Raw genomic sequence first — 26,580 nt, forward strand, 5'->3', positions numbered from 1 at the left:
GCTTGACATCTGCTTGGCCATTTTCAGAACGCTGCGGGCCTTTAAGCAAAGTTCACAATGCTTATAAGCTTCAGGCGTCCCCTTTTTATCCCACCTTAACTTGTCACGTTAACACCTGGTCTCTCCTTCCAACATCCTCACAGGATTAAGGTGGCTGCTGTTGCAAGGAGCGCAAGACCTTTCCACCATTTTCCTTTGAAACCTCCTTTTTCACATGATTTAAATCCTTTTTAGAAATGTCTGAGAAGGGCATTAAGGCCAAATGTTCCGCCTTGGCACCTCTGTAGCAGCAGAAGAAAGTAAAAAAAGGCAATGAGATGTAATCACAGGCTGCAGAGATGCCAAAACCTCTTCAGGGCTCAGGCATTCATATGCTGCATTTACAAATATGAATACCTCTTTCCTGCAAGGGATGTTAAAAATCAACCTCTCAGTGCATGGCATCACCATAGCACTTGCAGTCATTTTTAATTATGCCAGCCTCTGAAATATTCCCAGCTGTATTTGCATGCTCCTGACACTATCCGTAGGCTTTTACAGTATGTAAGAAATCTCATGAGTATTTATTGAGCAAGTTGAGCACAAGGCCTGGGGCTGGAGGCCTGGGATTGTAAACACTTAATGCATTAAGTGGTTACATTTCAAATATAATATTGTTGTGAGCTCCGCCCAGAACAAAAGTCATTAACTTTAATGAACAGAGCGTATCAAACATGGTTTCTCTGCAGAGAGAAGTCACAACAAAGCAGTGACACAGAGCTCTGTTCTGTTCTGGTACATGTTAGGTCTAATGGTTCATTGTTTTGGTCATTTCTATGCACCAGCATGTTTTATTAGGCTGATATTAACGCTTTCTTGCTGTGTGTTTCTTTTTCATTCTATAGGAGACACCTCCCACACCTGCTATTCATGAGGAGCCTCTCAGTGAAGCCTCGGTGAGTCATCGCTAGGCTCCAACAGACTTTCACTTGTTTTCCCTTTTTTTCTGAAAACAGTGCTCAAACTAGTTTCCAAACATATTGTTTGTCAAGATGTGCATTTTTATTTAAAGTTTATTTAAAATGTGGGACACATCTTGGAATTTTAGTTTTAATGTAGAAAGCAATCTAAAACTTGTCTAACACCAACAAAATTTAAAACACCTGAGTCCCAGGCTGTTGACATCTCAATATAACATTTTCTAAATGGTTTAAATTTTTAAAGGCCTGTCTTTTAAATTTAGACCCACTATATCACAATTCAATTTCATCTCTCACTAACTTCAGCCAAGGTGTTCCTCAAGGGTTGATTTTAGGTCTTTTTCTGTTTTTTTTTTTTTTTTTTTTTTTTTCTTAAATATGATTCTCCATGGGTCAAATAATCAGTAACCATAATCTAAATTAGAGATATGCCGATATAGAGACATGGATTTTTTGGGGGCCGATAACTGATATTTGAAGCCGATATTAATTTGCAGTCAAAGTGAAAATTTTGGTGTCAAAATTTTGAACTATACAAACTCCAACACGTAACTTCATTCAAATACCTTAAAGCATGAGTTTATTAAACAGGTCCCAGGCTCTGAAGCATGTTTTATAAAGTCAAATGAAAAAATAAAAAAATAAATAGCTGAAGTTTTCTACAGTAAATAAAAGTTTTCCAAAATTTTGATGTAACTGCACTAACTGTAATAACTGCACTGCTGATTGGCTGTTACCCAAGCCATGGCTCTGCTTGTAACCAATCAGATGGTACTGTGGGTGGGACAGTGCTGGGGACTGAATAGTGACTGCAGACAGCAAAGCTGCTGCATCAGAGCTGCAACAACGCAGTTTTAAATTAGTTTCTTATCGTCGGTCGGATTAAAAAAAAGGCCGATGCCGATATGCCTCAAAATGCCAGATATCAGCCCTGATAATCAGTCTATCCTTAATCTAAATGACCACTGTCATGCTGTTTTTTTAAATTTATTATTTTTTTTAATTAGTTAATTTGAACAGGACCATGCAAAACAAGAAGGCTGTTAAGCCAGAGTTAGCTTCAGAGCTACTTTTCATCTATGGTCCCTGGGCAGGAAGATGTAAAACAAAGATACAAAACAAAGGTCAAAACAAGCGTACTAGCATTTGAATAATATATACTCAACAACAGTCCATCATATGTTTAAAATCATATTTCAGTGTCTCTATTTTGATGCAGTACATACAGAGGATGGCACCCAGCTATATGTCTCATAACAGCCCACAAGTCCAAACAGTCCAAACAGTTATGGTCAACTTGCCACCTTCCTCTCTGGTATCCATATCAGGACATCTCAAAACTATCTCAAACTTAACAAAGGCAGAAGTGATATTGTCTTTGTCTTCAAGCTCTAAATTCTACAAAACATCTCCCTGTTTAGTTTTCTTGTCTGTACTTCTGCTCTTTATTGTGTTTTTGTGCATTTTAGCATCAAAATGTTTTGTTCTTTCTTTTTTTAATTCTCTTTTTCTCACTGTTTGTGACCACGTTTAGAAAATTGCTGTACAAATTAGGGTTTCAGTTGTTATTGTATTTATGAAATCATCATTTTCTTTTTGATAGAGGGAACCTTGGGAGAGACGCCTGGGCTCTGTCTCCGAGGACGACCAGGACCACGAGATCCTCTACCTGAAAGAAACTCACCTGGGCATCGAGCGCAAGTGTTCCAGCATCACAGTGAGCTCCACGTCCAGCTTGGAGGCTGAAGTGGATTTCACCGTCCTCACAGACCTGCAGACAGGCATGGAGGAGTTCTCCAGAGGCATGACAGAGCTGGGAGACAGAGATCTGTCACCTGATGGGGGTCTGTGCTTCGGCATTGACTTGCTTCAGCAGCAGCAGCAAGGTCCCCCTGAGCCGCCACCTCCACTTGTGTCAGCTCCCCTGTCCAGAGGAGCCAGCAGCAGCCCTCCAGCCAAACACATCCAGGCTGAGGAAACCCGACAGGAGGTCAAACGACCTGATGTGCAGGTACTGTGGATGAAAATTACCATTTCAAGTTTGTGTATGAGAGATTCAAGTTTCTGTAGTTTGCAGTTTTCAGGCAGGTAACAAGATGTGTGCTGTTTTCAGGGATCTAAAAATATGCTTGTGCAAGTGTTTTATATCCATAGCTCTGCTTGTTTTTAACTAGAAGCTCATGGGAAATAAATAAATTAAGAAAGAATGAAAATGTTTTGCTAAAGCATCAGGAAATCGAGCTGGATATCTTCCCGACTCTCCTCCCGTAACACCATCTTATCCCACCATGATAGTGCCACCAAAGCTTCAGATTGAGTGTGATGACAGGTAGCCAGATCTGTCGATAAGTCAGAGCAGGTTCTGTTTACAAGCCTCAGTCTGTGTGTGCAGCAGTTAGTGAGTGTGAAGGGGAAGGAACTGAGCAGAAATAGAGCAGCCAAAAGAATTTCACTGTGGTTCAGAAAAAGAAACGATGGTGTGATCACGCCAGAAGAGTGTCAGAATTTTCCCGTACTCTTTTTTTCACATCAGCTGTTAGTTTAGGATTTGAGTCATTAAAAAGCTGTATGATGAGGGGTGATGGTAGCTGTGAACATGGTGAGAGGCAGCGTTAGGGGAATTCAACACTGCTGGCCAGGCTGTCGCTTGGAATAACCATATTTTCCTTCTTTAATCTACTTTTGATGTTTACATTTCTTTCTTGAGCAACACACTCAAACTACTTCAACACTGCAGCAACATAGGGGTCCTTTTGCTCCAGGTGTGAACTACATGCATCAGAAGCTTTAAAGAATTATTATGGCTCCTGCCTACCTGGGGTCGCTCATCCAGGTCTTCACTCGTTCTCGCCCACTACGCTCTGCTTGTGAAAAACGCCTGGTGCTCCCAGTCCAGCGCGGCTCCAAATCACTAGCCAGACTCTTCTCTTCTGTTGTGCCCAAATGGTGGAATGAATTACCTAACTCTATATGATCCACAGAGTCCCTTTCTACTTTTAAGAGATGTCTGAAAACTCATCTGTTCAGGGAACACTTGTGCACTTAAGCTGACCCTTCTCCTCTTTGCCCTCAGGGGTAGAATGAGTCAGTAGGTCTAAGACTCAGCTTTTGTGATTTTTTAGCACTACTGCTGAATTTTGTTGGAGACTGAGGTATACTGTTGCAGCAATTAATTGTGGTTTGTTGGCTTGTTGGTTATTGTACAACCCCCCCCCCCCCCCCCCCCCCCAAAAAAGATAAAATAAAATAAATAAATAAATAAATAATAAAATACATAAAAATAAATAAATAAATAAATAAAATAAATAATTAAATTAATAAAATAAAATAGAATAATAATAAAAAACTTGCACTGCAGCTGAATAACTTGTAGCACTGTTGTCCCTCTGTCTAAATTCTTGCTTGTGTTTAACGTTGCTTTGGACAAAAGCGTCTGCTAAATGAAACTGTAAACTGTAAACTGTAGTCTTCATCCTTCTCATGTTTAAATCATTGTTGTTCTTCTCCCTCCCTGCAGCCCGTCGTGCCCAAAAAACCAAAGAGGTCTGTTCCCGTGTCTTCTTCAGTGGACAGAGAGCAGCCGCACAGAGAAGCCGGCTACATCGCCACCCCGACACTGCTGAGCAGAGAGGCCAGTGATGTCATGCCCACACCGGCAGTGAGGAAGACAGACGTGCGGACAGAGACCCAGCCCAATGGCTCAGAGGTCACCACAACCATTGTGGAGTTCACAGATCAGGTTTGCAGAGATTAGAGATAATCTAGGAACCTCTGATGCTCTTTAAACTTAATCGTTGAACCACCTGGAGATTACAAAATGAATTTGTCTTACAGGATCATGGTATCGGCAGTCTAAGTGAAGTTTCCTACTCGACAAGGCAGAGTGTTTCCCCTGTGAGTACAAAGAGAAGGACCTCTCCAATTTTAACTCAACCTGCAGCTCACTCCTTCCTGCACTCCAGGGATTAAACCTACTTAATGTGCAAAGACCAAAGGATCCAGAAAGATGTGCCTGGCTGGGTGTGCTCAGATACCACCAAAGAGTTATAATTTCCTCACATCTTAACTTTCAGTGTTCATGTGATTGTTACAGTACCTGCCTCAAACAATCCACTCTTTTCCCTCCTCAGGTGCACATGAGCAGTCTTGGAAGAGAAGCATCAGGGTCTCCGATCCTTGTCACTGAAAATGTTACCTCAGCAACCACCCACGTCAGCAAGGTAGAGAGAGTGAGGCCTGAGTGGAAGTGTGGAAGCTCTCAGTTTGGGTTTATAATCAGGATGAAGTGGGCTCATCTCTGCTGTGTGAATGGAGATAAACGCTGACTCTACCTTTGAGGTCTATTTAAAGAAAGGCTTTATGTTGCAGACGGTGAAAGGAGGATACTCAGAGACCAGGATCGAGAAGAGGATTATAATCACAGGAGATGATGATGTAGACCAGGAACAGGTGAGCTAAAAGTGAACTGTGGGTAAACAGTTCAAAGCCAGCAAACCATTAAGGTAGTGATCCATCCATCCATCCATCCATCCATCCACCCATCCATCCATCCATCCATCCATCCATCCATCCATCCATCCATCCATCCATCCATCCATCCATCCATCCATCCATCCAGAATCAGAATCAGAGTCGCCTTTATTTGCCTAGTACAGGGGTGGCAAACCTGCAGCTTGCGATCCACATGCGGCCCTTTGCCGCACCAATCAATCTAAATTATTGATATATTGATGTTTTGATCAGTATTGATCAATACTTGGGTGATGAGGTTGATACTTAAGTTTCAGTTTCTTTTCTCTACATCGCACATGTGCTCATAGCTATCTAGATAGATAGATGGATGAAACTTTGTCTCTTCTGCAGTAAAAACAGAAACTTGTCTTAGACACGGCTCCAAGTACCAATTGAAACACACTTACAAACACAATACATGTCACTTCAAAATTTGAAAATATTTTGATTTTTATCTTATTTTCTTTTTGTTTATGTGTGAGAGGAAGTGTGTGTGTCATGTGGCTCTTTGTAGTACCATGGTAATTTTTGTGGCTCTTGGTCTCTGACTGGTTGGCCACCCCTGGCCTAGTATTTCAAGAATACAAGGAATTTGTCTCTGGTTAACTGCACTCTGTACCATTATTATAAATACACACTAAATATTACAAAGAAAAGAAAAACTAGAGCTTAAGTTGTAAGAAAAAAAAGATAATAATAATAATAATAATAATAATAATAATAATAATAATAATAATAATAATAATAATAATAATAATAATTAGATTTGTACAGAGAAAATGAAAAAAAAATATACACAGATAAGTTAAAATAAAATTAAAAAGTAAAAATTAAAAATAGTGCAATTAAAGGATGTCAAAGAGCTGTACAATTTGCAAAAGAAAAAATGAAACATGGTTGTGCAAGAAAAACAAACCCCCTGTCCACCCATCCATCCATCCATCCATCCATCCATCCATCCACCCATCATTATTACCAGCCCATCCCTTTGCAGACATATAGCAACTGACATTGTACACACACTCTCAGGCAATTCAGCAACTAAAAAAAAATGATGAGCATGTTCATTGACTGTTGGATGCAGCTGGAGAGAACCCCTCAATGGGTATTTAAACCAGAAACTTCCCTGTGACAGGCAACAGCAATAGCTGCTACGAGTTGATGCTGTTATACTGTTTTTAAAATATGTTTTCATTACACCATCATGATTATTACTTTGGGATAACAACTAATTAGACACTTTGACGCTAACATCTTGAGAGAGATCCAGAAATGTCTTATGTCATGAAGTCCAAGCACAAAAACCATCCAATCACAAAAAAATATGTCGGAGAAGAGCGGGAAATTCTGATACTTAACAATGTTGTGCTTTTTTTTGCAGTGAATAAATGATTTTAAAAAAAGTGATTTAAAATCTAAAATTTTTACAAATTAGAGTAATTTTTTTGTAATGACTTTGTCCAGATTTACTGGGTTCAGGCTGGGTTAGCCTAGCCCTAACCCTAACAAAATACTGTTAACTATTTTCTGTCCTGATTATACTTTCCTTCCAGGCCTTGGCCATAGCAATCCAGGAAGCCAGGCAGCAGCATCCTGACATGCAGGTAACCAAGGCAGTGGTTGTCAGGGAAACGGAATCATCCACTGAGGATCGACACGGTGCATCAGAGGTACAGGTGCCATCTTGACTCCAGGAGATAAAATCTGGCCAAGATTTAGCCTCCGGTTCTCCCCTTTGAAGAATGAAAGCCCTGACTCCTGTCTCTCCTTTCTTCCCCAACAGTTGTAATTCCCTGAGACCAGAGCGCCCTCCTGTGGACCAGAAGTGTCAGTGCCCTATGTGAAATTCATCATCCTTACTGATAAACTCTTGCCTGCCTGTGGCACTCAAATGGAGCCTTTTATTCATACTTACACACAAAAACCATGCTGAAACAAGACTCCTGTGACATTCCTGCTTTTGTTTTGATATCACTGTTTTCATTTGAACTCATAAATGTGCAGCAGGTGGTTTAAATAAAGCCTGGATTTGTCGACAGGATGCCGCTAAGATTCCAGTTATCAGGAGAAATTAAGGACATAATCCAACAAGATTCCCTGCAAACATCTCAGGGCTTCAATAATTAATCTAGTTGCTCTAGTATTCCTCGAAGATTCAAAGAGGATTAGTGCAGCGAGTTTGTTTAAATAATCTGCTCGTAAGATTTACACTGTGGTTAAATCAAAGGACAAGTGCCATGTTGGTATACGTGGAAAATATGGGAAAGAAGGTCCTGCTAACCGCCTACATGTCTGCCCTGCTGTTTTCAAGACCAAGAATTAATCTGATTCCTGCTGGAAATCCTGCTGTGCTTGTTAATGAGTAAAATAATCCATTACATGTAGCTCTGGTGCTGTTAAACCAACCAGTGGAGCTGGGCTCAGTGAGAGCAGAGAAAATCCTACTTTAAGTTCTCACTCCTGCACAGGCAGCCGAATGAACAAATGAGCTCTGCCCCGCCCCCTGTCACACTGACTGATGATGATGATGCAGTGAGGAGGAAGGATCATTTGGGGAAAATGGTTTTCTGGTGGAGCTTATTCAATTGTTCATTATTAACAGCCAAAGTCAGAGTTCATCTTTTCACCATACTTCCCTCTGTCCATCTGAGTTTACCTCTGAAAATGTATTTTATCTGGGTGTGCGAGTGTGGCGTGGATGAAAGGTTAAGATCAAAGTTAGTGTAACATGAAGGTTGTTGAGTTGACTTTTTAGGATTTCTGTGTGTGTGTGTGTATGAGTGTGTGTGTGTGTCAGGGCTGTAAGAGTTTTTTTTTTTTTTGATACACACAGTGTACTTGCTCTATTTATTCAAATGGTGGAGATGTAGTTTCTGAGCATGCTGATGTTTCAGAATGAACCCACTTTCTCTCCTTTTGCAGCCATTAGACACGCTTTCAGAATTCAGCTGGATATTAAAGACACTGGCTTTATTATGTAGTAAGCACATAGAGTAGACAAACTCCCTCGTTCAAGACACAAAACTGGCTGTGGCGTCAGCAAGAGTGGTCTTTGAGATAATGTTTGCATGATAATTTCCTTCGTTATTGGATTGTAATTGAGTTATAGGATGACACACAAAGATGTACAGGCCTTAATGTTCACAGTCCTTCAAATCAAAGCTCGGACTTAAAAGGACAAAAAGGCTTCCTGACTAGACATGTGGAACTTTCATCTAAAGAACTGGGAGGTATAGTGTACATTAAAAGGAGCTTTGATAATCTGAAGATTCAGTGGCAGCAGACATTCCTTCTTCGACTACAACCTCTCACTGTTATTTCTCAAACCAAGACTCTTGTGCAGCACAGTCTCTTTATTCTACATATCATTTTGCTTCTTTAATTCCCCAGTTGAGAAAAATGTGGATGCCTTCATTCAGTAACAGTTCAAAAAGCAGACCCATTTACTTCATCTGCAAAAATGCTATTATGCATCTCAGCCCTTTCAGATACTCTTTCAACTAACTATTGGTGTTTTAAATAAACTTTACAGTAGAAGCAGCATCTCTGAGCGCGTAGTTTTGTGTGGTTTGGTACCTGAATCTTAGAGGGGAGCTGTAGACGTGTAGTGTGCCAGTTGAGGTAGCGGTCAAATTGTACAAAGTCTGATTTTGTATTCAAATAACTTTATATGAACAACTTTTAATTACAGAAGTGCCAGAAAGTCAAATGCATAAACTTGACCGGGCAAGGTTTCCCTTTAATTCTGGTGTCTTTGACATTACCTGCAAATCAAAACCAATCTTTTTGGTCATGTTTTATAGATTAATCAATACATGCAGCAGCAGATTTATTCAACTGAGAAAAACCAAAACTGTCATGTCAGGTTTATGAGCTTTTACTAAGGTGTAATTTTGGCTTTCAGACACTAAGCTGTTAACATTCATGTGTTAGTATAAATACCTTCGTATTTCGTTTTCCGGGAATCTGTTCAAGTGATGGCAAATGGATGTGAGCATCAAACTGGAAGCTGGAAAAAAATAATGCAGCCTTGCATACCTTGTTCTGTTTATTTGGTACTGTTTGGTGAATTGTGAAGATGTCAGGTAGTTCATAGCCTTGGGCTTGATGTACACGAGGGGGCACACACCAGTTCCTTTTTAAAAAAAGAGAGCTTTGCGACAACATCAAGCATACCCAGCGGAAATCCTTCTCACCCTTCTTCAACACAGGGCAACAATTATCCATATCAGCCTGGGATCAAACTCTGAGGTCACACTTTCCTTTCTTTGTCAGGAAACGAGCAGCTCCTGGCAGTCAGTCAACTTATAACCAGACTGTGATTAATCATAGACATTTGACTGTGACACCTGCTGTCAGTGTCTGATTGGAGGACCTCTGGCTGACCCTTCAACCTAGCCCTCTTCTCTCTCTGTACAGAACCTTCATCCCTCCTCCTCCTCCTCCTCCTCCTCTACAGCAGCTTCATCCCTTCTGCTCTGCTGCTCTCCATTGCTTGGTGCTGTGTCTTTGTTGTACATTGTACTTGCATTCCTTCAAAGTGAATAAAAAACGAGGCAAAAACAAAATGAAACAGAGCAATATGAGAAAGGAATCCACATATCTGTGTCTTATCCTGACTGTTCCTTTTCCAAACACATCGGAAAATAAGATTTTAAGTGTCTTACATACCTGCAGATGAGATGTGTTTGTAGCCGAGGATGCTCATTCATGTGTGTAGAGCTTCAGTTCATTAAGATGCTCCTTTAACTGTGAGAGCAGTTGGTGTGAAGAGGATTACGCAAACATCAAGAAGGTGACAAATTCACAGCTTACAGGTAAAGATCTGCAGGTATTGACTGCACTTATGAGTGTGTGTTGACAAATAATTGATCTGGAGCATCCAAGAAAGGAAAACAAAGAAGAGTGCAGCTCTCTCTTCCTCCTGCTCCCCCTCTGTCTCCCCCTCTCTGCTGTGATGTTAAATGGGTTGAGGAACAGCTGCAAGGTCCCTTGCAAAAAAAAAAAGAGCCCCTACCAGAGCAAATACTTGCACTGACTCATACATTTGTCTGCGAAATAAAACAGAAGAGATTTTTGTGTCCATAAAAACTCCTCACATATGTAGAGGACAAAATCTGTAAAGAGATAAGTACTTTGTCCACTGGGGGGCACCAAAATCAACACATGAAGAACTTTCCTTACAGGAGCTTTTGAAAGTGGGTATCATGCTTTTTTTTTATTTTAGACAGTATTCAAATTGTCATATGTTGAAGAAATCCCTAAAACTGTCTGTAAATGACTTAAAACAGTCTGTTCTAAAAGTTACCGTTTTCAAGAGACTTGCTGAAATGACGAAGCCATCATGTATGGATCTCCTAACATACAGGAGAGACAGGCTTCAAACAACAGCTGTTCACAGCTCTGCCCCTGGCATGCCTCTAGAGGTTTGACCAATCAGAGGAAAGGGGGTTCGTGGAGGGGGGAGCCTTAAAGGGACAGCAGCTCAAATAAAAGGTTGGAATAAGTGACTGGAATAAGTGTTTTCTGTGTGAGAGTGTGAGGAAAGTATATAAAAAATATATATATGTAATAGCTTAGAAGTATATGTAAAGCGTAAAAGAGGGACAAAAAAAAAGAATCCTTTTTTTTTTTTAAAGATAACATGTTGTTAGCAGTTAGCAGCAGTGGGCAAAGAATGGAATCTGAGAGAAATAAGCTGAAAAGCCTAAACATGTGTTTGTGTTTGGTTATATCAGTGAGTGACCATCCAAAATGTGAATCTTTTCATCTCCCTTTACAATCAAGGCAGCTGGAAAATATAAGGAATCCACCATATGTGCATGTTCTGAGCTGGCACTGAAAATGTTAAATTTTTGCCTTGAGAAACTATAAAAAAATACCTCTTCCTTACATTGGCTTCAGCTTTATCTCCAGCCTCCTGCTGACATGTGACCTTTATGCACAATTAATGAAGCTCTGCAGTTTTATTCTTGACCCAAACTGAAGTAGCGTGACATACAGAAACTTACCTTTAAGGACGACTTGTTAGGTTCTCTCTCCGCTTCTTCTGCTAAGTGAGATAGAGTTGTTCGCTAAAAAAACTCTGGCCCAATGAGACCTTCCCCCACAAAGGAAGAAATAAGGAAAATGGCATTATGTTTATTAAAAGCAGGTTGGTCTGTTCAGACATCCTAAGCAGCGTAGGTTCGTACATACACTGACCGATTTCATGCCAAACAGCAGCTGACGGTAAAATACCATCCTTGCTTTGTGGAAGTCAGTCATCACTGTCACTTGTACTGTGTTACAATGCTCATCATGGAGGACGGGGAGAAAGGCATGTTTTTTCTGAGCCCAAAATGCCCAAATATGATCCAAAGTGTAACAAAAGTGAAAAATTTCAACATAGCCTACGGTAAGGTCAGTTATTCATAAATTATAGAATGAGCGAGCCGAAAACACCATGAGGATAAAAATAAATAAAAATTCTCTAGAATAGTAACAACAACATGGAGCAATCATAAGACTTAAGGCTCATTTGGGACCTGAGGATTTCATACATACAGTGTGCAACAATGTGGCCCACGCAGCTCAGCGTGCCTTTGTTACACACCTAACATGAATGAGGGAAGAAGGTAAGACATCAATTAATCAACACAAGCCTGCTGTTTACAATAGAAGCCAAACTGGGGTTGTACACGCTGCATGTCTCTCACAAATGATACAACAGGTGGAACTGAACCATTCAGGGCTCAATACCTTTGGTTACAGTCATTCTCATGGCAACTCAGAGGTTTGGATGTAACATAAAAGCATGAATAAAATCCAGGCAAAGTTACAAAGGTCCCATATTGTGGCTGTCATAAAGCAATGAGGCTAAGCTCCCCGGTGAAGGGATTAGTAACAGTTGGTTTTTCTTCTTAGACGGAGCAGGAAGCTTTCCAAGGACGGTCCGAACAGAGGAGGGAAAAGACACCACCCATTTCTTGTCTTAAATATAACTTCACTCACATATTATGAGCTGTAACGGCTTCAGGTCTCCTCCATCTTCAATCAAGATGAAATGCTCTAAGAAAAGTTCAGAGGTACACACATATCCATTAAACAGAGCCTGCAAAGCCCCACGATGAAAACATATACACATCCATCCTATTGTGCATCACACACAGCTAGGCCTCCAAGGTTAAAACCATGTGAGAGTATCCGTTGGTTCCCGGTAAGAAGGAGGCAGAGAGCAAAACATCTTCAAAAAGACTGTAGTCCAGTCACGCATCCTTTCATTTCCATAAAAGCAACGTCTGAAAGAGGCAGTTTTCTTTCACTAACTTCTTTTAGAAAGGTGGAGGGAAAGAACCTTCCTCACTGAGAGATCTTTTTTAAAAAGAAGAGTAAAGACACGGCAGGGTAGGGAAGGGAGCAGGTGGAAAAGTGGCAGTCAGCCTCTTGTTGTCTGTGACCTGCTGTTTTTCCTCTTAATAAGCAGCTGTAGAGCCCGGTTCCTGCAGATGTTTGTCATAGTACAGTCCTGGCTGTGAGGATTAATGCTGCGAGGATGACAAAGGGACATGCCGAAGACTCAGAGGCTGCTCCTGTGGCTATGGAGCCTGAAAGGCACAGAAATTCAAAATATGCATTCAGTTTTGTAAACACTGTCTGTGTGCTTGCCAAACTATGCAGCACTCATGAAATACCGAACGAAAATACAGTGAGCTATTAAAAGATTCAGACAAAGGTACAGTAAACTGATTACTGTGAGTACACAACCTTAACCATAGGTGTCACTGGTGCGCTGTGCTCGGATATGAGGCTGAAGTGAGAGGACGTGGGGTGGGCACAGCAACACACACAGTAGATAAGAAGGAAAAGAACACTCTCAAACAAACCCCAGCTACTGGCAAAAGTCTTTGCATGTCTGAGCCCATTTTGTTGTTTGATGATATATATTTTGCTGTCTGAGGATAAGAGACTGTATTTTTCTAAGACAACTGTTAACACAACATTCAAACTTAGCTGCAAAGAGAGACAGCTTATTTAAAGATCATTCTGAACCAACATTTAATAGGGAAAAAAAGCAGAGCGATATTACCAAGAGATACACAAGAAATACAGAATCTCTGCAGGCAGCAGCCTCAAAGACCCGGCTCATGATGCAATACATCCCTACAGCATGCTGTGTTTTGACTGCTAGGGTGCATTTTTACACTCCAACATTGCATTTTCCGTTAACTAGCAACAATGTAACAGTCCATCTTTATCCCTCAGGGCCTGTCTCGTGTTAAGGTCGACGGGACTCTGTTAACAAGCTCAGCACAATTTGTGTATTTTTGCAATGGCACCTCAAACAGCATGCACCTAATGTTTTTTTTAGTTTAGAATCCATGCATTGCCCCACCTGCTATCTTAGGGATGGTGATCTGACGGCTGCTGCTGCCTTCCCCTCCCTCACTGAAGGGTTTAATCTGGATGACGTAGTCCTGGTTGACTGGCAGCGACAACTCCAAGGAGGTGGTGTTTGTCTCCACCACGCTAGGGCGGCTGTGTTTGTCCTGGCTGTACATCACCTGCAGGAAGCAGGGAGGGGGAGATGATATAGCAGTGTGAGGCTTGGCGTGGAGTCCTGCAGGGTTCACAGGTACAGCTTCATATCGAGAGGGTTTTTTTTTTTGTGAGTTTCTTGTTGGATGATTTCCTCCCAAAAATCTGTTTCTTTTCCTGTCACACAGCACTTCATAAGATGTTCTTCCTGTGACTCTAACAAGGATTAATCTGACTGTAGAAATGTGTTGGACCACCAGAGGAGATGGTGCGGCACAGATAAGGTGAATGTAGAGAGACGTGTCGATACCGATTTTTCAGCTGCAGCTTGACTCAAGCATTTTGCTTTACAGTACGACTCTCCCCGTGAGCAGCAATCAGAAAAGTTATAGATTTTTCTGTGAGACTAACTTTCTGTGAAAAGGGTCATGATAGGACTTTTCTTTTTTTTTGAAAGAGAGTGGTAAAAAAAGGCACTCTCCAAAAAAAAATTAATATACAGGCACAGCTACAGAAAATGTTTCTATGCAGCCAATTTTTGTAATATAAGAGAAAATAGTGAGAGACAGGGCTAATCCAGTTTGATGGAGAAGTGTTAAACTCTAATTTCTTTTACCTTATATCCCGTGACTTCTGACTCGTTCTCCAGAGCGTGCACTTGGTCCCACCTCAGGATGACCTTGGAGTTGGAAGTGTTCCACATGATTTTGTCTGGGGCCTGACTCGGTGCTGTAGGAGGAGGAGGGGAGGATAAGGACAGGAAGAGGCGGGAGAAAAACAACAAGCCAACCAGTCAATAAACAGTAAAGTCCAAAACCAACTCAGCATGAAGGAGATTTCTCATTATCAGTTTATCATCCCACCACTGGTAGTGAGCAGTGACTCGAGGAATATGTGTGTGTGAGTGTGTGAGTTTGTGTGTGTGTGTGTGTGTGGGAGTGAGAACAGACTTGCGTTTGGCTGTTTGTGAGGGGGCTGGCAAGAGAAAGTGGCATGCCAGTGTGTAACAGATGTATTATAACTGCCATGTTAATTAATGTCGGCTTATATGAACATAATATGCAGAACATCTGTGACACAACATGAAGTTTTTAATCTCTAGTGGCTCCATGAATCATGGTTTTAATGACTGGGCTCTTGTTTTGTTAGACTCTGGTGCTCTGAAAGCACACACACACACACACACACACACACACACACATTGATGCAGATATATGCAGCATGCTCACTGGTACACGCACGGAAAGAAAAATGTGAACTGTAAAGACGAGTTCTCTAATGTTTACAGGGAATGTTTGAGCAGGAGACAGCTTATCATTTTTTTAGTTAAGCCTGCATGTCACATCACACAGTGTGACCATAAATTAAACAGCAATTTACATCAAAGATAGGCCGTGTCCATCAAGTGAAGGAAGGGGCTGTATGACGTCGCTCACTGACACACAGTTCATGTTAGTAAGAAGACAAGACACAAAGAAATGAGACAGAGAAGAAACGATGATAAAATACAAAAAATGTAAATGAATGTGACAAATGCAGGTTGAAAATTCGACAAAAAAATGTACGTCAGTCAAATGTCTGATGAGCTAGAAAACTGCTTTAATGTGTGTTTAGTCCTCAAGTGTACAACACAGATTTTTTTAAAACAGTTTTCTGTGTCTTCAGGCTTCATTCTGACTGCCAGTGCAGAGTGACAGGAAACGAAGAAAGGAGAGGAGTATGACATGCAACAAAAAAATCCCCTGGCCAGGAGTCAAACTGCTGCTGCATTTGTGTGGTAAGCGCCTTCAGCACTCCAGCTCCAGGGTGTCTTATAAATATTACAGTTGATCAACAACAAACCTCAACATGGCACCTAAATATTCCCTGCTTTCACTCTGACGGTGAAAAATAATTGGCAAAGTGAAAAATATACCAAAGGGAGCACGCACCTTTAGCCAGAGGGGAAAACAATGAACAAAAAGACACAGTCGGTCTCCATAATAAGTTTAGAGCTCTTACGTGGTTTCTTGGTTGTGACATTGACTATGATGCTCTGTGGACCCACTCCAGCGCTGTTGTAGGCCCGCAGGGACAGGTAATAGGTACTGCTGCCCTCCAGATCCCTGATGAGCACTGAAGTTTTATTCCCCATCGTCCTGATCACACTTGCTGTGTCCTGCTTCTGCCTTTCACCCCAGTACTGCAACTAAAAACACAGAAACAGCTTTTATTCTGGAGGACTGGGTCAGGTTCCTTTTCTTCCATTTGTAGCAGAACAATCTCAGCCATGCATGCTGAAAGAATATATCAATACTTAAGTAAACTTCATGAATGAATAATTAAATGGACAGAAATACAAAAAGGTCATAGGCTGTTGTTCAATAAAAAATACACATATAATGCCATTAGCTGCTGGCACTGTTCACTATATTTGTATTATTCGAATCGTGTGGGCATGTGCTGCTCTGACCTCGTAGCCCAGGATACGTCTGCGGTTGTTGCTCCAGGCCAGTGGCTTCCAGGTGACCTCCACCTCGGACGCTGATACACTCTTTGCCCTTAGCCTCCCTGGAGCTCTGCTGGGCTCTGAAAGGTACACAGGATGGTCAGAATACGAAGGAGGACAAAGATTTACAACTCCCACGTCCACTGAATGACTAAGTGAATATATGCAGCACTAACCAATCCATCCAAACGACTGTGAGGAGGAGTGTCTACTTCAGACATTAAGTCCTGAAAAACTCATGATTTCATTTGAGTGTGGATGCTAATGAAACTTGTAAAATCCCAAATTTACTCTGTGGTTTAAAAAAAAACAACAACCCAAAACATTACCCAGAGCTGGCTTCTGCTGTGAGTTGTTAATATCCAGGGACTTCATTAATTACCCAGCATGGAACAAAAGATATTTGTGTATGTGTACACACATACAGGACAAGGAAGAATTAGATGAGTGTGTTTAGGGAATGGTAATGTCTGTGTTTATAATAAACCAACCTTAGGGCATGAAAAAGTAATTACCCTTCAGTTTTTGTGGCTAGCTTTTCTGATAACAGGCATTACTTTCTGTTTGTGTAAGCGCCAAACCACAACTTGCTGCTGCCACTGCCTGCAAGCAGCTCCAGGGTGTTAGTCGATCACCTGAGCTAAACATCATAGCCCCTAAAATCATGTTCTCAGAATTCTATTCTCTGTAACATAAAAACTCATGTTACATCCAGCCTCATGGCTTCATGCATGGCAACTTCAGTTTAAATTTAGAGAAAAGTACAAGAATGTTGATATTAAAGGAGAGTTTATCCACCATACACCTTCTGGGTCTTTTTTATTAGACTGTGTGAGAGCTGTTTTATCAGCTTTGATGTCTGTGTTTTCAGCACTAAAGAACCCAGTCAATGAAGAAAACTATCTGGGAAGAAATGTTTTAATGCTGTTTGGAAGCCAGGTTTTAAACTCTACCAACACCAACAGTACCGATTAAGCTAACATGTGAAAGTTGCTGAAAATTGACAAGTTTTTCAAAAGACTGTTGTCGCTTCAGCTGTTTATGTGTAGTTTGCAGCAGAGTTCACAGTAAAACTGAAATGTCTTTAAAAACTGATGACAAGACTTCACTAATCCCAGCAGTTGTTGCAGTGTGAAATCACTTGAGCAATGCTGGTGTTGTACATTCCCACAGTTCAGTTAAGCACATGCTGTGCCTTTGGTGGAGACAGCACAAACCTTCCTCTGCGGAGTAGATAGTGGTCACTGGGCTGAAAGGCCCCTCTCCCTTGTTGTTATACACCCCCACTTTGACCTGGTATGGGGAGAAGGGAGGGATACTCTCATTCTTGAAGACATATCTTGAGGCGTCCGGCGACGTGACGGCAGCCTGCATCCAGCCCGGCGCTCCAAGTGGGCGGAAAGCCACCACATAACCAAAGCCCGGACCGCTCTGCAGCTCCTCAGGAACAGGCTAAAGAGGTATGAGATGACTCAGAGAGATGACTCAAGATGACTGGTCCTAAAGATATTAATACTTAAAGGAACGAAGCCATGCAGGGATTAGGGCACTTAGAGAAATAGTGCTGAGGTTGGTACTGTACTCTGAAACCCTGTATGAACCCTATCTGTGCAGTGCTTTTATGCGGGGGAGAAATTAAAAAGATTTCCGACAGAGCTGTTGAGCTCGGTTTTATACATTATGTTCCAGTTTCACATTTCGAGGAATCACTGGAGTGGAGCCTGAAATCCTACACAAAAACATTAAGAGTTAGTTTTCAAGTTATTTTTACCACTGTTGTGGTTGATATCACCATTAGTAAGTTCATATCTTACATTTCAGTTAATGAGGGCGCTTTGATAAAGAGTCCATTTAAGTTATGTACTTTCAAGTAAAACACACTCACAGATAGTTTCACATCAGCTAGGTGAAACACTCAATTAAATATATAGCAAAGGAAAATTCAAGTCACCTCCCAAGTGATGACCAGCTCTGAACGTCCACCACCTCCACCGTTGACTCTGGAAGGAGTCACCCTGGGTACTGAGAGATCAACCACAGTGGCACAAATATCACTTCAAACTGTTTATCACGGTCAAGTCAAGCCACTGCTGTTTATAGAGCGCAGAGTCCAGATATCTCAGGGCACTTTTCTCATAGAGTATGTCTAGACAGCACTGTATTATGAAGTATACAGCAGGTAATAACACTGGTACCTGTTTGATAGATTAAAATATGGTAGATCTGTGCTGCATTGTTACATGAAAGTGTTACAAGTTAAAAATTTCTACTGTTTAAAGATCCACACCTTTGTTCAATTTAGGACCTCACAAAGTAAGAATTATGGGACTTTAGAAGACCAGGAGATGAAATCAGTGCATTAAAATTGATCACATCTTGCATTATAAGTGTACTTCCTTCTCGTTAACTACGTTACCCAAAACACAACTCAACCAATTAATCTGATAATGCTTTATATTTTCATGCCCATGTTTTGTGCATATGTGGAAGTGTAATAACTTTGAGTAGTTTATGCAATGCATGTATGAGCTAAAATGCTTTAGGGACAGACTCTTATTCCCACCAATAAAGAGCGAAGTCTTCACTGAAATCTAGTTTAAATCTAACTCTTCAATAAGATTCAATGAATACTAGTCCCAAACCAAACTTGATACATCTATTTGTGAAGTGTTTTCAATGCATTACCTCAGAGACAACTTGTTTTCCACTCTGAAACAAGCCAGTTGAAACTGTCTAACTGAAGCTGCCAGCCATAAATACATTTCCTTGTGAATTTGGTTCATTTATTTGTTTTGTGCCGTGAGGAAGCAGAGGCTCCTCTGAAATGCACTGCTACAATGAAGTTCTTTGAAGGAATCTAATTGCCTTCCTGAAGTAGGATCACTCTATGTGTTATGTGCATAATTTGCAAACAATTTGTGTCACCAGTGGCAGCAGAAAAAAAATGTAAACAATTTTTGATACATACACATTTCCTTGGTACGGGCTTTTTTGGAGGGTTTGCTGGGCTCTCCTGTTCCAATGCTGTTGGTTGCCAAGACTCTGAACTCGTACTCCACCCAGGGACTCAAGTCAATGACAGTGGCTGACAGCTGCTTTCCCCCAAGCAGCTCGGGAACTGAGAGGCATCACAGATACAACCTTTCATCAAAGCCCTGTGAGATCTGCCACCGAATGTAAGCCATACTGGTGATGTGTTATTTACTGTTATTTTATGTGTGGTGTTTGAAAATGATACAAGGAGCGCAAAGCTCTGTCATTTTACCTACACAGTTAACTTCACATTAACACCACCCACACACAGACTGTTGGATAAAAGCAGCCTACCAGTGGTGACAGCCTGCCACCCGAGAGAGAAAGGTGTTCTGGCCTGGATAGTGAAGCTGAGGATGGGGCTGTGGTTGTCCGTTCCTGGACCCCAGGACACAGAGGCAGTGGTCTCTGTCACATCGGTCACCTGACAGTCCACAGGGGGGCCTGGAGGACCTGGGGAGATATAAAGTCTTCATGTCACAAAGGTTGATTGTAAGATACAATAACACAGAAAGAAAGGTTATTGTTTCTTTTTATTCTTTGGGAGGATAAAATAGTTTAATACCTTTAAAAAAACTAAGCAGCTTAAGGATAAAACACATCAAATTACTCATATTTAAAAATGCCTTCAGCTTGTTGAGTATCAGCCATTGGTCAATATTCTCATGTCTTTACAGTTAGAAATCACAAAGGTAGAGGCAGAATATTACTACATTGGTTTTTAAATTCACAAGTGAATATGCATTCATTTTTGGACGACTGCTCTGTAATCACATTAGGGCTGCTTCGGATCACATGGGATATGATCCCATTTGGTTCGGATCACTGATCTGTGTTGGCAACTTTGCTATTTTACATGTCTGCCAAAAGACATTTATAGATTTTCATATTTTTAGTGTGCGTATGTGTCAGTAAGTGTGCATTTCAGGGCACACTGAATCACAATGCATCAAAATAATGCATCATCAGTGTTTTTCAACTATGAACTGGAGATGCATTGATGTTGAAAATCAGGGCTGTAATTGCAACTAATGCTTAAAAGAACAGTTCAGCTAATGATGATTTTTACTTTACTTCTTTGCCAGTCTTGGTGTGTTTTTCTAACGAGCTATCGAATTCAGTTTATTTAAATCTGTACAATTGGTCCCTCCTTTTTCCCATACTCTTAAAATGTCACACGAGCACATCTTCCAAACTGCATACTGTTGATGTTTCTTTGAAACTGTGTATTAATACCACACCTAAATCATTTTCTTTTAAGTTTGCCAATGAAAGTAAATTAGAGTTTCCCAACAAGTGACTTCTTCTGGCAAATAAAATCCTCTCTTAAAATAAGTAGTGAAAGGTCCCATATTTTGCAAAAATCACTTAATTAAGTCTTTGGTGAAATTTGTGGGTCTTTGGCTTTCCTCTCAGCCCACAAAATGTGACATTTAATGACCAAACCTGTTCTTAGTAGTGCTTGTGAATGTAAAATCCTGGCCTAAAACGAGCTGTTTAGAATTTCCAGGATTTGCTGACATCAGGGATTCCCTTTTTTGACCAATCAGGAGCAAATCTGACTTGATTGGGCCACAGGAGCAGATACCCCCCCTCTTCCCGCTGCTGTTCAAAGCTGAAGAGCTGCGCTTTTGTTGGCTGTGAACAGCCACATAGTTCCATCCACAAGCTTCCCATCTCAGAAGAAGACAAGACTAAGTGGCTAGAGTTCATTTATCAAGGAAATGTGCCAGCTACACTCAGTAAAACTGTGCATGTGTGTGCTAGTCACTTCACGGCCAACTGCTCAGTACAACAGAGGGCTAGCGAATAGACTGGTCCTGAATCCAGGTGCATTACCAACCATCCGCCAACAAACCTCAGACCCTGGAAATGTGAGTATTTTAAATGCTGTGTGCTGTGGAGCAGATATGAGAGCTTTTCCTCAGTGTCCCCCCTGTCTCTGTGTTAGCTTCAGGATGCTAACTGTAGCTGCAGTTAGCCTGTTGTTTTAGCCTGTACGGTAAACGAGCTTCGCTGTTTTCTAAACATTGTGCACTTGAAGCTTGTGGCGCCGCTCTCAGTGACGTGGAAGAGCAGGGTGGTATCAGCTGTGGCTCATTTACATATGAAGGCCACGCCCACTAAATCAGAGCGTTCTGAACAGAGGGGCTATGAGAGCCTGGAAACAATGCTGCTGTGCTTGATTTATTGGCTTTTTGGACCAAAACATGTAACTACCATTTCATGAAGACATCAATGATCCATATTAAACTGCAGAAAAGGAGCATAATATGGGACCTTTAAGTACACTAGCTTGCCAAAACTGAAATAATTCAAAATTAAAATAAGGACAAGTTGTGCTGAGACACAGATCAACACAGGCTCCTGACATCAGTATATGGCATATCAGTCGTCTGTCAGTAACACAAACATTAGCTGATACCAAACCCTTCTCTAAGTGCATCAACCTCAAGAGCATAATCTGAAATAACTCTGAAATACAAGTTTTCAGTAATCAACAAAAACATTTTTTAATTGAATTTCAGTAAAGGAGACCATGAAATGTTTGTATGTCCTTCAGCAGATGTGTCTCTCTGTATTGGCTGCTCTTGTGAGTGTGTGTTAGGCATCATTTGGAGGTTATCCCTGTCTAGCGGAGTTTGTGCATCCTGGCTATGTTTAGAGCTACAGACTACATCAGTCTATGGCGTCCCACTGCTAATATTACGTTACTGTTGTCCCATGCAGCAGTCAGCTTCCAAATTAAAAGTAGACATTGTGAAACAATAAGAAGAGAACAGACAAGCTTTTTAGCCAAACACAGTGATATCTCAACACTTCAGAACCCTTTTCTACTAAACAATTACAACTCTTATAGGAATATTTGAAAATGTTTGTAAAGCAGATTTCCACAGTACAGTACATGCACTGCAAAAATGCAGCTGCCTTTTAATTGAGACCTTGCTCAGTTTTTAAATACATAAAAATCCAATATTTTACATTAAAATGATGATTTTCCATCAAACAGTGGGTCATTGGACAGGGGCTGGAGCATCTGTATAAATCAGAGATGAACTGTGGTCCATTTAACTACCATTATCTCAGCATTACTATTGCCTTATGACACAAAGTGGTCATACAAAGGCTTGTTTATTTTGCTATTGAATAGCACAAGGCATCCCAGTCATTTATGGCACTTGGGTTTACATTGTTGTATTCACTGTGAAATAGAGTGGCCTTCTCCGTGAGCACAGGATTTGCAGCAGGAATGTGCAGGGAGAAAGAAGACAACAGCCTTTTTCTGATAAATCCGAAGCTGCTGTAGTCCTGCTGTGTTACATCTCGAGGAGGTGCACTGCAGCTTCAGCGTCGCTGCAGTGGCAGTCTGCTGTGCCGTAACCTCTCATTTCACAACAACAAATGTGACAGGAGGTTGGTTTTGTCAACATGCGGGGTGAGGGACTTTCTTACCTCTGACAACCACATCAGTAGCGATAGACACGCTGTCCACCTTGGTCTGAACTGCGCACGTGTATTTACCAGCATGTCTCAGCTGAATGTTCCGGATCATGATGTCACCAGCCGAGCGCTGTTGGTGCAGAAATTAGAGGGGGACAAACAACAAAAATGGTTAAAAAACAGAAAAATGGCAGACTCTGAAGTTTCAAAATGAACTAAAAGTGCTGCAGAAGCATGAGCATTGCCACAGTGATTATGTTTGGCATTCAGTTTATTTTATACAAACACAAGCCCAGGGACACACCAGCCACTGAGTGAAAGTTTTCATGATTACTTACGGAGGAGGTTCTTTGTGAAGAAAGAAAAAAGCTGCTTTCAGCTCTCCATTTTTTTCCACTCTGATTCCGTGTACTTTACAGACAACCACTCAATGCCAAATCCATTATTAGCTTTGAACTTTAAAGTAAGAGCTAATGTTAAGTTAATGTCTTATCTATGTAAGAAGGAGACTATGAAACAGGATGAGACTCGATAATTACTTTGATGTATAATCAGGGTCATTTTATAAAGATAAAAATTCAGTTACTGCTAATCATTCAGTCTTTGAAAGTCCCTGCCATCATTAAAATATCACAACTGGGGAAGGATGCGTCACTGATCTCTCACTCTAGCAATCTCATATACAGCAAAAGAGGACCTCCAAGCTTGCTTGTCAAATCAAATCGCCAGAAAAAAATGGTCCTTGGAAATACATTCATCATGTCGTGTGCCTTTTCTACACGGATTAAAATGCAACTGAAAATGTTTGTCCTTACCTCAGATCTATCTCTATCAGGAAAAAAAACTGCTGTAGATAAAGTTAGAGCAGACTGGTCATACTTCATGGGTTTCAGTTATGTAAGAAGGTGTAATACACAAAAAATGAAGAGCAACATTTGGTTTACATATACTGCAGTTCTCCCCTGACTCTCAAAAAGTATATTCGGGTTTAGTTTCTGTACTTTTTGTTCAAACTCTCCCTCATTTTAAATCAAAACATTTTCTTGATAGCACTAAAAATGTCATCAATCACAGACAGTGAGAGTTACGGCAGCTTTAGCAATAAAAAAATGATCACTACTGCATGTGAAGAGCAGCTGCTCTGTTTGAAACAGCAAAATTACACAAACCTCACAAGAAAGTTAGTTTCAGCTGACAGTGATGTTGTTGAGCAAATATAGCTGGAGGCTCTTGGTTTTGTTTTTAGCTCAACTTCTCCAGGATACAGTGTGTTCTCCACCAGCACACTTCAGTGAAGCTGTAGCCAAGTTTTTAACAAGCACTATCCCGTATTGGGATTTGAATGGCAACAATGGAAATAACACTGACGGTAAAACACAATTACACCAAATCAGAGCTTCATTGATTGGTCGTTTGGTTGATTGGTTATTTCTCAGCTTTAGCGCACAGCCACAGTGTTTGACCAGCAATGTTTTCTGAAGTTATAAAAATACAACCCCTTTGATATTATATAAGAGACTCAAGGTCTAAAGTTTACTGTAATCATGTCATTTCTTTGTATTGTTAGAGGACAGCTTCATTAGCTCCAACATTAAAGATGACAGATAACATAAAAGTCACTACAGCACTGATGATGTCTTCCTTATATGTAAAACTCATTAGCCAGCTAATCTACACTGTACACTTTATTCTCTCTTGGTTTAAGGTAGACTACATCATCAAAAAGAAGACATGGTGTGTAAATATAAATGTATGTGTTAAATATGAATACAAATCTTAGAAACAGTTGATTTTCTTATCAGGTAGTCTTTCAACATACATGAGACTATTGTAACCACTAAAGAGTGTGTGGGAGTTAAATGTGTAATTGAACCGCAGGGCTGCATTAAATTATAAAGCTCCTGCTGCTGTTAATGACCAAGCCGCATGGAAAAAACAAACAACATATACATATAAGAAAAAAAAAACACAGGGTGATAAAGATGCCAAGACCTCATAATTGCTTTTCCTAATTAAAGGGAAAAAATATTTAGCCTTAGATGAACAAACGTAATGCATGGTTGAACACTGCATAATGAATTCCTTAGTTCCTGCTTCTGACAATAGAGGAGGTTAACAAGCAGAACAGGTAAATACCAAGCTTTTTGTTCAGTCATAAATAAAATAAACTCTGCATGATACATCATTTAAAGTGTAAGATATTTTTCTTTACAGAATGTGAAACTAAGATTAAAGACTTAAATGTGTTAATGATAATGGTTGTGGCGTTCAAGTGGCTCATTTTCTTCTGAGTCTCTTTTGAACCGCTTGGGGAATTTCTGCTATTAAACAAAGTGGGTAGAAAGAGAAGTTTGGAGTGTTTGCAAGTGCCTTCACTCACTTGTGGTTGAGCTTTAAGCCTATTTTTAAAGCTTGAACCTTTATTTAAGTGGTAAATCATAAGCACAGAGTCACCATGTTCAAGTGGAAGCAAGCAGGCTGTCAAGAGGAGACTAAAAAAGCTTCTTTTTCTTGAGGAAACATCTCAACTCAAGAACAAGGTGCTTCAAACACACTCTGCATCTGTGAAGAGTCCATATGTAATTTTAACAATGCAGTTTTTAAGCTTGTGTGTAAGATCACAGGAAAGAGAAGGGAAACATTCATGTTGATCTCCTCAAAGGGGTATTGTGCCTAATTTAGGCTTTATACTGTCCCTGTGGTACCCCTGTAGTAGCTTTATACAAGCTTTAGCTCAAAGAAACTCTCACACCGGGGCCTCAGAAAACCTTTTTTCCAGCTTCTGTCTGAAACACTTTAGCTGCTGTCTCTTCAAGGCTCCCCCTCCACAAACCCCCTTCCCTCTCACTGGTTAGCACTCATTCATTATGAACATCCAGCATTAGTATTTTATATTTGAGACTGGGAAAGCATCATAACCCCCCTGTAATATATGAAGTTCACAAACAGGAAAGATGTATAGATTTTTAAGCACCTACCCCACCAACTTTTTCAAAGTATGCCCAGTGGCTTCCAAAGTGGATGAGCTGCTCATTAAAAAACCAGGTGAACTTGAGGTCCAGCGTTGGGTCATGTGATACCTGGCAGGGCAGCACAATGCTCTCACCAACCGTCACGTCCAGATGACCTGCCGGGCTTGTGATCACAGTGGGCTCTGTGAAGAGGGAGGATCACATAACAGTGTAACTCTCCTCTTTCAGAGTCGAGGAAAGCAGCAAATATTTTTCAGGTGGACTGTTTTCATTTCTTTGTTTTGGGAACACAAGGAAATAATTTCAAAAACATGTCACACTAAAAAACAAATCCTGGCCCCTGTCAAGGTCTGTCAGAAAGATTAGCCAAACAAGATAAATTACTCTCCAGTCTGGCACTGGGCTTCTGTTGCATCTCTTTCAGAAGTCTAATATGGTGTAATATATCACTTACCAATGACAAAGAGGAAGTAAAATAAACAAACAGAAGGAAAAACTCCACCATTAGAGCAGGTCATATCCCAGTCAATAATTTGGCTCTGTTTGTGCAGAGACAAAGAGCCATCCTATTTCATCCTCAGCGTGGTGCGCATCAACATAATCTTTGGTCTGTCTCGCTTGGGTGTCGCATTCAACAGCACTGCAGCGCAAAGAATAT

At 40.7% G+C, this 26,580-nt stretch overlaps 2 protein-coding genes across 7 annotated transcripts in view; one reads left to right on the forward strand and one right to left on the reverse strand.

The window, feature by feature from the left end:
• Positions 1-10,399, forward strand: part of LOC141798746 (band 4.1-like protein 1) — a 74,305-nt gene extending 63,906 nt beyond the window's left edge. For 4 of the 5 annotated variants that reach the window (XM_074680562.1, XM_074680560.1, XM_074680563.1 and 1 more), the window contains 8 exons: positions 885-935; positions 2,563-2,970; positions 4,477-4,698; positions 4,794-4,853; positions 5,090-5,179; positions 5,328-5,408; positions 7,025-7,141; positions 7,255-10,399. In XM_074680562.1, the coding sequence (XP_074536663.1) occupies positions 885-935; positions 2,563-2,970; positions 4,477-4,698; positions 4,794-4,853; positions 5,090-5,179; positions 5,328-5,408; positions 7,025-7,141; positions 7,255-7,260 (1,035 nt within the window). In that variant the 3' untranslated portion in view covers positions 7,261-10,399. The remainder of the gene's footprint in view (positions 1-884; positions 936-2,562; positions 2,971-4,476; positions 4,699-4,793; positions 4,854-5,089; positions 5,180-5,327; positions 5,409-7,024; positions 7,142-7,254) is intronic. The other variant, XM_074680564.1, reaches the window with a different exon arrangement.
• Positions 10,400-11,578: 1,179 nt separating this feature from the next.
• The window catches only part of cntn3a.1 (contactin 3a, tandem duplicate 1), a 99,630-nt gene continuing 84,628 nt past the window's right edge, over positions 11,579-26,580 (reverse strand). For both annotated transcript variants that reach the window (XM_074680567.1, XM_074680566.1), the window contains exons 13-23: positions 25,929-26,104; positions 22,963-23,080; positions 19,804-19,962; positions 19,445-19,594; positions 18,428-18,498; positions 17,694-17,928; positions 16,441-16,556; positions 15,990-16,176; positions 14,605-14,717; positions 13,846-14,014; positions 11,579-13,057 (exon numbers count right to left, since the gene is read on the reverse strand). In XM_074680567.1, the coding sequence (XP_074536668.1) occupies positions 12,966-13,057; positions 13,846-14,014; positions 14,605-14,717; positions 15,990-16,176; positions 16,441-16,556; positions 17,694-17,928; positions 18,428-18,498; positions 19,445-19,594; positions 19,804-19,962; positions 22,963-23,080; positions 25,929-26,104 (1,586 nt within the window). In that variant the 3' untranslated portion in view covers positions 11,579-12,965. The remainder of the gene's footprint in view (positions 13,058-13,845; positions 14,015-14,604; positions 14,718-15,989; positions 16,177-16,440; positions 16,557-17,693; positions 17,929-18,427; positions 18,499-19,444; positions 19,595-19,803; positions 19,963-22,962; positions 23,081-25,928; positions 26,105-26,580) is intronic.

This window comes from Halichoeres trimaculatus, unplaced genomic scaffold, assembly GCF_033239565.1.
Source record: "Halichoeres trimaculatus isolate MK-OKI-2021-1 unplaced genomic scaffold, fHalTri1.1 fHalTri1_scaffold_11, whole genome shotgun sequence".
In the NCBI taxonomy this organism is placed as follows: Eukaryota; Metazoa; Chordata; class Actinopteri; order Labriformes; family Labridae; genus Halichoeres; species Halichoeres trimaculatus.